Source organism: Mastigoproctus giganteus, chromosome 10 (genome assembly GCF_048544385.1).
Source record: "Mastigoproctus giganteus isolate SK-2022 chromosome 10, ASM4854438v1, whole genome shotgun sequence".
In the NCBI taxonomy this organism is placed as follows: Eukaryota; Metazoa; Arthropoda; class Arachnida; order Uropygi; family Thelyphonidae; genus Mastigoproctus; species Mastigoproctus giganteus.
In genome coordinates, this window is record NC_143584.1 from 86,784,348 (window position 1) to 86,797,469 (window position 13,122).

A 13,122-nucleotide genomic window follows, 5' to 3' on the forward strand; every position below is an offset into this window, starting at 1 on the left:
TGCAAGAAAGCAAGCTTATGCAGCATCAGCCAAAAAAAAAAAAAAAAAACCACTTCCACTTCACCCCTCTGTTCGTTCAAAATACCTGTCCAGCTGAGCCTTAAACTTATTTAGGCTGTCAACCTCCACCACAAGGGATGGAAGTCTGTTCCACCAACCAACTACCCGCTGGCTAAAGGCAAATTTCCGCACGTCAATCCTACATCTGTCTTTCCTCAATTTGAATTTATGCCCTCTCAGGTGATTTTTCTGAGCTAGAGGAAAAATCCCATCAGCATTGAGCATGCTTAAACCATTCAAGGCTTTATACACCTCTATCAGATCACCTCGCTGGTGCCTAGTCTCCAGACACTGTAATTTGCAAAACTTAAGCCTTTCTTCGTAAGAGCACCCCTTTGTTCCATTCACTAATCTTGTTGCCCTTCTCTGTACTCGTTCCAGCAGCTCTACATCCTTCTTGAAATGAGGCCTCCAGACCTGTATACAGTACTCTAGGTGTGGCCTGACCATCGCCTTATACAATGGAATAATCACCTCCTTATCCCTTCTGGAAAAATTCCTGTATATCATTGACAATACTCCATGAGCTACTCTTGCAGCCCGTCTGCACTGCTCAGAGAACTTCATATCTGCCTGCACAACCACCCCCAAGTCCCTTTCATTCTCTACCACTGTCAGTGTAGTACCACAAAGTTGATACGTTGCTCTGGGGTTGCTGTTTCCCATGTGTAGTACTTTACATTTGTCAATGTTAAACTTCATTTGCCACCTCTCAGCCCATCTGCTCAACCTTTCCAGATCCTGTTGCAGCAGCATAGTGTCAGTAGTGTCCTTGACAACCCTGCCAACCTTTGTATCGTCTGCAAACTTGGACATTAAGCCCAATATACCATCATCAATATCATTTATAAATACAGAAAACAATAATGGACCCAACACTGAGCCCTGAGGGACTCCACTAATAACATCAGTCCACGATGAGCAGTGTCCATTGATTACCACTCTCTGTCTTCTCCCCCTCGACCATCCCTTTATCCATAGCAGCAATTTGCCTCCAATGTCACACTGCTCCAATTTGTGTAGCAGTCTTCCATGTGCAACAGTATCAAAAGCCTTTATAAGATCCAAGTATATAATATCAAAGTTATTCCCTGCATCCAGTTCTTTTGTGACTACATCATAGTATCCAATCAAGTTGGTCAGGCAAGACTTCCCCTTAACAAAACGATGCTGTGTCTGAGCTATAACTGAAGTCTTGTCTAAATGATCCTGCAGTGCTTCTTTAACCAGTGCCTCCATTAATTTTCCTGGAACAGAAGTTAAGCTCACAGGTCTATAATTACTTGTGTCAGCCTTTGATCCTCCTTTGTGAATTGGGGTCACATTTGCACATTTCCAGTCTATGGGTACCTCCCCTGAGTCCAAGGAAGCTCTCATAATTATGGCTAAGGGTTTGCTTACTTCCTTTGCTGCCTCCTTTAATATAACTGGATAGATCCCATCCACCCCGGGTGCCTTTCTTGTGTTTATCTTCAACAGTTTCTCCTCCACTTTACTCCCAGTTATTTCAAGATTCTGTAGCTTACTGCTAGAGTTGAATACACCTCTGGCATTCCCCTCGCTGAATAACTCCTCATGTGTGAATGTCGATGCAAAATATTCATTTAGTTTGTTAGCTACCTGAGCAGGATCATCAACACTTGACCCATCAATATCAAGTGGACCAATCTGATTCATCCCCTTCCTTCTAGAGTTTACATAAGTAAAGAACTCTTTGCTGTTTTTCTTTGCATCCCTTGCCAAGGATTTCTCGTAATCTGCCTTCGCCTGCCTAACCTCCTTTGTAGCTTGGTTGCATATCAACTTGTATCTATCATAGGCTTCTGTGTCATGTGTTAATTTGTATGTATCCCATGCATTTTGCTTCTCTGCCATATGCCTCATTAGTTCATCTGACATCCATTTTGGCCTAAACCTTGAACAATATTTCTTAGTTGGTATGTAAAGCCTAGTAGCTTCCAAGATAAGTTCTTTGAATGCTTCCCATTTTGAATTTGCTGTTGGTAACATCATCAGTTGGTCCCACTGCATAGAATTTAAATACTGTCTCAGTCCATTGTAGTCGCCTTTAAGGAAGCAATAACCCTTCCCTTTACCCCTAATGGTAGTTATCTCTTTGAGTAAATCCCACTTCAGCACACTGTGATCACTGCCACCTAGTGGTTCATTTATCTGCAGATTCTTAATGCATGAAGAATCACTGCTGATAATCAAATCAAAGTATTACTCCCTCTAGTTGCCTCCCGAACATGCTGATGTAGAAAACAATCATCCAATAAATCCACAAAAGCCCTGCTAGTGTGTGAGTAACCAGCCCCCAAATTCCAGTCAATATCTGGGAAATTAAAATCTCCCATTATAAGACACTCTGATTTACTGGCCCACTCTATTTCCCCGTACAGTTCATTATTATACTCATCAGAGTCATTAGGCCTATAGCACACTCCTACTCTCAATTTTGATCTCCCAATGTTTATGTCACACCAAACTGACTCCACACTGCACTGTCCAGCGATGTCGACTGGCTTCACTTCCTTGGTTTTTATGTGTTTCTTAACTAATAGCATAACCCCTCCCCCCTTCCTATCCTGTCTATCCTTTCTGTAGACGTTGTACTCCCCAAATTGCAGTTCTGCATCCCTTATATCTGTGTGACACCACGTCTCTGATATCCCAACAATATCTGCCTTCGATGTTTTGAGCAATACCTCAAATTAATCAAATTTATTTACTAAACTCCTAGCATTGGTGTACACGCAAGTATACCTGCACCTGTTTCTATTCTTAGCTACCCTAACACAACCCATGTGTTTACTTGTACCGCAATGGCTCCAGTCTCTGAAATACCATGCATCTTGTTTTTCAGGCTTCTGCTCATTCTAATAGAAGCAGTGCAAGAATCTCTTTCACCTCTGCCAGTGGCTACTGTCAATCTATTGGTCTTTGTCTCCCCCAAGATAGCAGTTTTCCGACCCACCTAACACTGCCTCGATAGCATCAGCAAATATTCTTGCACCCTTTCTATTTAAGTGTATCCCATCCCTGTAGAAGCAATCTCTCCTGTTAACAAGTACAGTCCAGGCTGAAAAAAATTCTACCCCTTGAGCCTTGCACAATCCCTCCAGGGCCGAATTGATCGACAAGGCTCTCATCATATACTCCCTCCTATCGTGTCTGGGCAGAATTGCAGACACTTTCAAATTCAACCCTAATTCTCGGCTTTTGTTCAACAGTGACCTGTACTTGTTAAGTAATTCTGCCGGTCTCCTACTCTTAATATTATTAGTGCCAACGTGTACAACTATATCACCTTTTGTGCCCTTAAAAGATGATATTCGCTCTACAACGTCATCAACCTTTGCCCCTGGCAGACATACCCTGGTCCTGTTCCACCTATCTTTTTTACAAAGCATGTTCCCCGTTTCCCTGACAATAGAGTCACCAACAACTACTAGTTCCTTCGGGACCAGCGCATTCTGCCTTAGGGGTTGTCTCTGTGTCACGCGATGCCCAAGTGCAAGCTCTGGCGTTGATGTGGGCAGCTGAGAGCTTGATGGGCCCCTCAATTTAGTTTCTTCGAGGGCATCCACCCTGTCCTTCAAGCTCTCATATAGGCCCACAAGAATGCCGAGTTGTTGCCTGATATCGATACACTCCTTGCATCGCGCGCACACACACACAGACATCCCCCTTGGCAGTATCATGTCCCGTACCCGATTGCTCTGCAAACATCAAGCAAACAGTGCATTTTATAAGGCTGTCAGTCAGAGGACAAATGCCCCCCTCAGTTCTGCTCTGAGCCACAGCACTTCCATTAGCTTGAGCCTTTTGCTTTGCTGCTCTGGTCTGAGTCATGATTCTATTAATTTATTATGTTATGTAAAAAACTTACTCCAGTAATTAAAAAAAATAGCTAAATTAATTAAAAGAACTTTCTACAATCAAGTTTATATCTCATATTCCATAATTTGAATTTATGGCTCCTAGTTATATCATTAATTAATATGAAAAATTTAGCCTTCATTCAGTTTATTCCCTCTCAGAGCCTTACAATCCTCAAATCATATCCTCCTCTTCCTCCTCCTCCCAAGTTATCCAGTTACCAGCATATTCAGTCTTTCCTTAATATTGTTGCCCTTTTGCTGATTTCACCAAGCATGCTACCCATCTTTGAACATTTCAAGGAGCTTGATGGTTTTTTTTTTTTTTTTAAAGTAATTTCCATTCCATGAGTGACTATCAAAATAGCTAACGAGGTTAAGTTAAGCATGATTTTTCCTTTACAAAATCATGATGCATTTTCTTCAGAATACTATTTTCCATCTATATGCCCTCTGTTATTTTTGATCATCACTTCTATTATTTTTTTTCCTATTGAATTCAACACTGAGTTGAATTCAATAGGAAAAATAGTTCCCCTGAAATCAGAATGACTGTCCACTCTTAGAATCACAATTGAGAATTGGAAATATACTGGTGCTTCTCCATTCCAAAGGAATCTTTTCTGAGTCCAATGATGCCTTTCATAATTAATCTTAATGGTTTGTGCACTCTGTTGCCACCATCCTCAAAATTATGGGGTATATATCATCAACTCCAAAAGCCATACTAGGTCTGCACATTTTTTCTAATAAACAATCTTATGTATTTGAAATATCACTAATTTTGTACTGCTCAACTTGTTTCACAGTTTCCTTTCTCTTAACAAAGAAACACCAGAGCTTTCCCCTGTAACAATTATTGTAAAGTACATGTTTGATTCACAGCAACATTAGATGGTTATCGAAGACCTTCTCATATTCATTGTGCTAGGATCTGATCTGAACGTACTATGTGATAGCATCAGATATGGTACAAATCCACTATCATCAGCATTATAATAATCCTAAATTGACAATTTCTGACTGACTTAAGTACCATACTTCAAGCCAAGAAATAATCTTACATGTAGGTCATTATTATATAAAACATACTAACCTCCTGACCAACAGTTTTGTCCTTAAACATACTCCACTGTGCATCCGTGCTAAATTCCTTTTCCTCTACAACTTCAACACATGCTGAAGCCTTAGGTTTAAAAAAACAAGAGAAATGTTACTTAACTATCTACAACTTTCAGCTATCATAATGTAAACAAACTTATATAAATATTTAAAAACATTTCAGCAAAATATATTAGCATTTGTACCTGTATAGCAAGATAAAGTTTGTTAGAAAAATTATTCTTTTACTGGACATTTTGAAATTTCTCCCAAATTTTCCCCATTTATTTCAATTTTCAAAAAATGAATGGCATCAAGTGCAAGAGAGAAATTCATCATGCGATTGTAAAGAAATTGGTTAGGATTGGTATAGCTCTCATAATTGGCTGATAGAGCATTGAGTCCTCTCTAATCACTGAAGTTAAAAAGTACTAAGAATAGACGTTCTTTAGAAGAACGACTACCTAGGAATACAGAAGTGGTTGGTGTGTCCTCCAACCCACCACATCAATTTGATTTCTATTATTCCAATATTAATTGTCTGCACACAATAAAACTAGGACACAATTTAAGAAAACAAACTTATCCCTTTCTTCAACATTTTATTATGTCGTTAGATCAATGCAGGCATCCTGTGATTTACAATGCCTTTATTTTTGCTTACATGTCCAGAACTGATTACAACCTCTTCCCTTTCATATAACCAAAGAATGGCTGGCAGTAACTCAGACTGGAGTCATTCAAAAATGTAAGCAAGATATACAGCCCAAACAAATTTGGGCTGTATTTCACATTGTTTTTCAATGTGAACCAATGAACAATGCCAATTTATTTTGTGAAAAAATATCCAATCACTGATAGATCCATTGCCCAGGAAGAAAAAGTCTATGCCAGAATTTCAGAAATCTAAAGATCACTTAACTCTTTTAGGAGAGAATGTTACAGGAGATTTTAAACTTAGGTTTAATAAAGCTAATTTAACCACTCCCATTAAAGGACTACTGGGATCACGGTTACCTGTTCTTCAGAAAGGAAATAAAGCCAAGTTCTCAAGAATGGCCAGTGGGTTAATTTTCCACCAGATGTTATTTTTTTTATGAAAATATCTTTGGCGACACCTACTACATTTTTGGACCAAAGCAAAACCAATTGGTAACGAAATTTTCTTATGGAAATGATGCAAATAACATAACTTCCGAAATGGCACGAACAATGATAACTAAGTCACTAAAGTTGATTTGGTAGAGTAAGTAGGGGGCATGAAAATAAAACGCTACATTTTTCATACTAAGAGATGGAAATGATGTCACTTCCTAAATGATACTAACAACGTCACTAATGATTTTTTTTTTATTAGGAAAACCCCAAACACGAGAGGTATTAGAACCCACAGTACAGGTAGTTCTTGACTTTACGGGTTAATTCATTCCTACAGCGTGTTCGAAAAGCTAAAACTCATAAAGGGGGAATTAATTTCACATAGACAAAGTTAAAAATAGGGATTACATTCTCAACAATGAAATTAGTTGGCTAATTAGTTAATTAGTTAGCAAAACTATGGATAGGATTGCCAGTCAATGGAAAGTCATTAATATACAAGAGGAAAAGAGTGGGGGAAAGAACTGAACCTTGGGGGACACCAGCATTAGTAGAGAAGTTATAAGACAGAGATCCATCTACCATCACCCTCAGTGAGCGATCACAGAGAAAACTGGATAACCAATTACAAAAAACAGTTGGCAAACGATAAGATGGAAGCTTGTTTAGAAGACGTTTATGCCAAACATGATCGAAAGCCTTTGAGATGTCTAGAGCAACTACTTGTGTTTCACTGAACTTTTCCATTGAATTAGTCCATAAATGGGTAACATAAGCCAGAATATCACCAGCGGATCGACACTGACGGAATCCATACTGGCGATCGTTGATCAGATGGAAGATTTTTAGGTAGTTTAAGAGTTAGCAGTTAATTGATTTTTCCATTATTTTATAAAGAGTAGAAGTAATTGTAATGGGACGATAATGGGAAGGGAGGGTTTTGTCACCCTTTTTAAAAACTAGCTGGATACGAGCAAATTTCCAAGCAGAAGGAAAAACACGTTTGGCATAAGAAAGTGAAAAAAGGCAGCAATTAATAGGAGTAAGTTCAGGAGCACAGGTTTTGAGAACAAGTGGAGAAATACCATCAGGACCTGGAGCATTCTTAGCATCAAGATTTGTCAAAATCCTACTGACATCCTTTTGGCTGATGACCACAGGAGGCATTGAATGGAGTGTGTTGGGAATGGTGGGAGGTGTTTTACCAAGATCATTAATACATGAGTTGGAAGGAAAATGGGATGCTAGCAGATCAGCTTTTTCCTTGGCCGAAGTGACAACAGAACCATCTGGTTTTGTGAGAGGTGAAAGCAGAGATGGGCAAAAGATGCAGCCAATAGCTTTGGCAAGAGACCAGAATGCTTGGCTACCATTAGGGCAAGAAGCAAGTTTTCTACTCTTAGATTGTTCAAACTCTAGTTTGGACTGATTAATAACTGCTTTACAATTGTTGCGAGCTTTGGTGTAGGCAGAAAATGAAATTGAAGAATTGGAAACAAGCCAATTACAATATGCAACATTCTTCTCCTGAATGGCCTTAGCACATTTATTGGAAAACCAATGTTTGGATAAAGGACAAGATTTTAAAATGCCGTGTGGAATAAGGGATTCTTTTCCTACAAGAATGATTTCACTGACATAATCTGAGCATGATTTCACTGACATTTGAATTTTTGTAACAGTAGTCCAACCAAGGAAAAGAAGAAAAAGATTTTTTTTTTTTTTTTTTTTTTTTGGCGCATAGGCTTCTGTGGCCATAATGCACCTCCCAAGGTTTTTTCAGTACTCTGATCTAAGCCCGAGACCTTTGGGTTGCCAGGCAGGCACTTTACCCACCCAGCTAGCCTGGTCGGCATTCCTGTAATGCCAAACAACACGAGGATGGTAATAGCCATGAGATAAAGGCTCCATTGGAGAAGAGACAATCACCAAGTTGTGATCTGAGGTGGTCACTCCCTGACCTTTCCGCATCCTCCGTATTTGGTGGTGACGGGCTCGAACCCCGGTCTAATCAAGAAGTGTGTGCTACGCACTGCTGCTCCTTCCCACCTGGCTACGGAGGGGTTGTTTGTGAGAAAGAGATCAAGCGTGTTGGCTGTGTGATTAGGATTGTCCGGTATTCTTGTAGTTTAAGGAACAATCTGTGCGAGGTCATTAGTAATTGCAAAAGCCTCAGCATCTCGACCAGCCGGGTCAGTGTGACTAGAAAACCGAAGCCAGCTGGAGTTGTGAACATTAAAATCACCAAGGAAAATTACCTCACTGTTAGTAAAGTTGGACTGGAGAAAGTCAAGTTGCAAAGAGAGGAAGTCAAAGAGCTCCAAGTGATTAGTGGAGTTGGGAGAACGGTAGAGACAACAGATAAATTTGACAGAATGAGGTAGAGAGATTTTAAGCCAGAGAAAATTGAAAAGAGGAGATTCCAAATTACGAAGTCTTTGACAGGGAATATCAGAACGGACATATGCACAAGTACCACCTTTGAGGCGAAAGGAATCATACAGGGAATAATTCAGGCAACTGAGATGAGCAGTAGTTGAATCAACCGATAACTGAGATTCTGTCAGACATGGGGTTTGGCAGAGTGCAAGTGGAAATGGACGTTGTTAGGATTACAATTGAGACCAAGTATATTTGTGAAATGAACTAGAAAGTGTTTGGGAGGTTTAGATCTTTTCACAGATAAGCTTACTCTATTAGTTTGACAATTCACTGTGTATTCAATAGTAAGAAAAAGTGAGGGGGACATGCTGTATGAAGTAATGAAAGTTTTGGATATGGCTTACACAGGGTAAGAATATACCCAGATCCTTGACATAACGTGACTTTGACAACGCGCTCCTCCAATGGCCACAGGCTCTAACCCCGGTCTAATCAAGAAGCATGTGCTACGCACTGCTGCTCCTGCTCACCTGGCTACGGAGGTGCCAATTTGTTTTGGTTGGTGCAGCATAAGCCTCAGACCTCCTTGCACCATATGGCTAATAATAATAATAATATATTGATTATCACCTTCAGGATAAAGAAGAGTAGGGTTATCGACATTCGACTTTCCACCGGGAAGTTGCAGGCGTGAGCCCGCTACTTACTCTACCGAATCAACATTAGTAACAGCATTAGTGTCATTTAGAAAGTGACATAATTTGTGTCATTTCCGTTTCGAATTTTTCATCAAAGATGTATTCGCATAAAACATCTTTTGTGCATACAGGGTACACATGTGCCTTTTTTTTTTTTTTATGAAAAAAGAACAATGAAAGGAATTAGAACCTACAGTATTTAATACTGTGCATTGGTTGAAGGTTGGGAAGATGAAAGAAGATACTGGAAATAAGTGAAATAAGCACTTAAACCTGTGTGGCCTGCAATCTGCCTTTCATTTTGTAAAGAATTACAAATTATTCTCAGACGTTTTCTTGTACTTCCTATACCACTTCTTCGGTGACTGCAAAGACAGCAGAACTGGTAAATTATGGTGATATGATTTACATAAAGTTGTTAATTTTGATTACATATTATCACCATTTAATTTGATTATATATTATTATACATTAATTTAATTATATTTTTCATTTACTAAGATTACAGTTTAGTTACCACTGTATCATCCACCCACTGCATGTGCCCCACTGCATACGCTTATTACAAATAAGTATCATCCACCACTGTATCATCCACCTAACACTTGTTGGTGGATGATACAGTGGTAACTCAAAAAAACTGGGAATTCATCATCCTTTTGGCACAATGCGATGAATCCATTAAGATGCCCAGTCATTGCTTTAGCTCCATCTGTTATTGATACGAGGTTAAATGTGGTAATTATTTTTTCTAAGGTCACTATTAGGTGGAAAATCCTATTGGTATTTACCATGGAGTGCATTGAAGTGCCTTTCTAAATTTCCATTTTTGGCTATAACCACGGAAGCATTGCAAATCAAACAACAACATTTTTCTTTTACCATTACAAAAAAGTATTCTAGTTCCGACTCGATGAAAATGATACGTTTTACTCTTTTTTATAGTATCCATTTTAAATCAAAGGTTATTAAATTAATGTATAAGTACTGTCCGGTTATTAATATTAAGTAAGCTAAATAAGAATTCGACACATACACTATGCTCTCCACAACATAACTGCATGAATTTTCACTAGACAAGCCTAGCAACTGCATGGCGGCAAGAGTAGTCACATGGTTCAACAGATTTGTAATAAGCGTATGCAGTGGGGCACATAATAATAACATTTAGATTTTGACTAATCTATTTTTTATATATATTTAAAATTTGTCATTATCGACCGAAATTAAAGCCACGATCGACCTGTTGGCCATCCCTGAAAGAGGTAACCCTCGTATAACACGGCAGTTAGGTTCATAAAAAATGTTGTGTTGTGTGAAACCATGTTATATGGGACTAAGAAAAAGTACAAAAGGGGGTGGGTTACGTTCCAAAAGCTAAAAAAAATACACTATTTCATGAACTATTTCATAAAAATACACCATTTTAGATTTCGTGTATCTTCTACTCTCTTTAAAAAATCGGTAATCTGAGTTTGTTTGCTTTTGCCTGATAAATCTTTGTGAATTTCATCGTATGAAACTAAGCATTTTTTGACGCTCCCCTTTGAAGTTTGGGCTCCTTTCATTCAAGAATCTGCATTCAAAAAATAAGATCCTAATTGCTCGGCTAACTATATGCCTTCCTAAATGCTTTTTAGTGTAAAATTTGGGAGTTTAGCATTTTCATCTGCGCTATCATCCTCTGACTTGATTTGGTTTTACCTCCGATGCAGTTTCCACCAAATCCACTTCACCAGCCTCTTTTTCTACCAGTAATTCTTGAATGTCTTCAGTAATCATATCTTTTTTTTTTTTTTTTAATTTTTTTTAGGAGCATAGGCGACTAAGGCCATGTTAATCTGTGTATATTTTCTATAAATTGCATGTGTCCTGAGGTTGATTTTCTGTCTTGCTGGATGAAAAACCTGAAATTCCGGGAGAAAAAATTATGCGATCCTCGCTTCAGCCTGACTAACTCGGCCATGTTGTGAAAAAGACACAAAAATTCCTCCCATCATCGACAGGATTCGAACTCAGGTCTTTTCAACCTGGTGTGGGGAGGAGGGCGATTCTATCAACTGTGCTACCCACAAGGCCTTCAGTAGTCATATCATCAAAACCTTCCCCCCCCCTTCCTACTGACTTAGCAAGTTCTACTATAGCACCAATTCCTTGTTCTGCTGGTTTGACCATATTTCTTGAATAAACTGACTCTGGTCATATACTTTTCCATACGCATTTAACGTTGACGTTAAATGACATTTTACTTCTTTCAACGATAAAGCTACGGTTCTGATACAGTCCACAACTGTGAAATGTTTCCATCCCTCCATTACTTCAATAGATTCAGAATCAATTTTTTACAAAATTCATTGTAACGATTTTCTGATGGAATGAGTTTTAAAGGTGGATATAATGCCTTGATCTAATGGCTGAATGAAAGAAGTTGATTAACCTAGTACAACTGTGGTGGTAGGAACAAACTTCAATGTTTGGATGGCCTGGTGTGCTGTCCAGTAGTAATAAAACTTTGAAATCTAGATTTTTTTCACAAGTTCAATAGCACAGAACATAACACTGGGATTTCCCAACAAAATAAAATAAAGGGATTTCTCAATATGTTTTTTTTTTTGACTAGCGAGTCAACAGTGGGGATTCCAAAAGAGTCGAAATGTTGAAAAATTACATCCAACATAATAGCAAGGTTCCCCCCGCACAATAGCTCAAAAATACTCTGTTATGCGAGCTTTACCGAAATTCTCTAACCATGTTATGTAAGTACCGTGTTATACAGGGGTTGCCCGTAATTGTAATCTGTGACTTAAGATTGTAATTTGTGACATTACAGGTAACATTCAAATTGATTTGATTTGTACGAGAAATATTTATACAGTAATCTGCTCTACCATCTGTTTGCGAGTGAATACACTTGAAGGCGAGACTACATAAGCACACTTCTATTCTCTGGAATAGAGGTTAGGATGTAAAGTGAGCATGCAGCTGGTCAAATGAATAACATGTTTTAGTAGTTATTTCTTTTTATAGCTATATTGTAATACTCAGAAATCATTAATATTTAATAAATATTAATAACGTAATTAAAACCTTATATTCTCTTGATCTGTTTCCATTGCTGCTTCAATTTTGCTATCACTTTTGTACTAAACACTAAAAACTTGGTAAATTATTTAGTAATGCAATCAGTTTCCCAATACTGCTGCTCTATCTTGAAAATATGATCGCAGCAACTTTTCCCCTCTTTCTTGATTTATGCTAGCTATTCCTTGTTTCGTGTATTGCATCAGATGTGTCACATTCAGATCTCCTTGAATATTTTTATTTCAAATAAAATATTCCATTTGAACCCATATTAACTCAATAGTGTTTAAAATTGCAATGATGTGGCAATTTAATCGATTTGATCAGAAGTAATCTGATCAAACTGTTCGTGCAGTATTCTATCCACCGTGTATGTTTTTGGAATGTTTATATGGCTAATAATTCACATTTATGCATACTAGGCTGCAATTATACATTGAGTCTCACCAATCACTCTAATATTTTGCTTCCACAACAAAGTGTTAAGAGGCTTGTCTTGTTGAATGCTATGATATGGTGCATTGGTTTTCCTGAATGGAAGATCCAACTTCTGCCTTATAACTGGCAACAGTTTATTTAAAATGGGTACCTTTCTACTACTGATACTAAAATTCTTGAATATTATTCGTTGCACTTGAATAGTGCAACGAATAATGCATACATCAAAATCATTTACCTCATCAATTGTTTTCCTACTCAAAGATTTTTTCTTCTTACATAGAGATTTTCATTTATCTTCCGAGTGCGACACCAATGCACATTCTTTTCTAATCAGTTTAATTGTTATTTCTGATAAATCTATAGCTAGAACAGCTCTTCTT

General features: G+C 38.2%; 1 protein-coding gene across 2 annotated transcripts in view; it reads right to left on the bottom strand.

Moving 5' to 3' along the window:
* Nucleotides 1-13,122, bottom strand: part of LOC150079136 (uncharacterized) — a 381,717-nt gene that overhangs the window by 240,554 nt on the left and 128,041 nt on the right. For both annotated transcript variants that reach the window (XM_090382718.1, XM_090382717.1), the window contains exon 8: nt 5,038-5,127. In XM_090382718.1, coding sequence (XP_090238844.1) covers nt 5,038-5,127 — 90 coding nt within the window. The remainder of the gene's footprint in view (nt 1-5,037; nt 5,128-13,122) is intronic.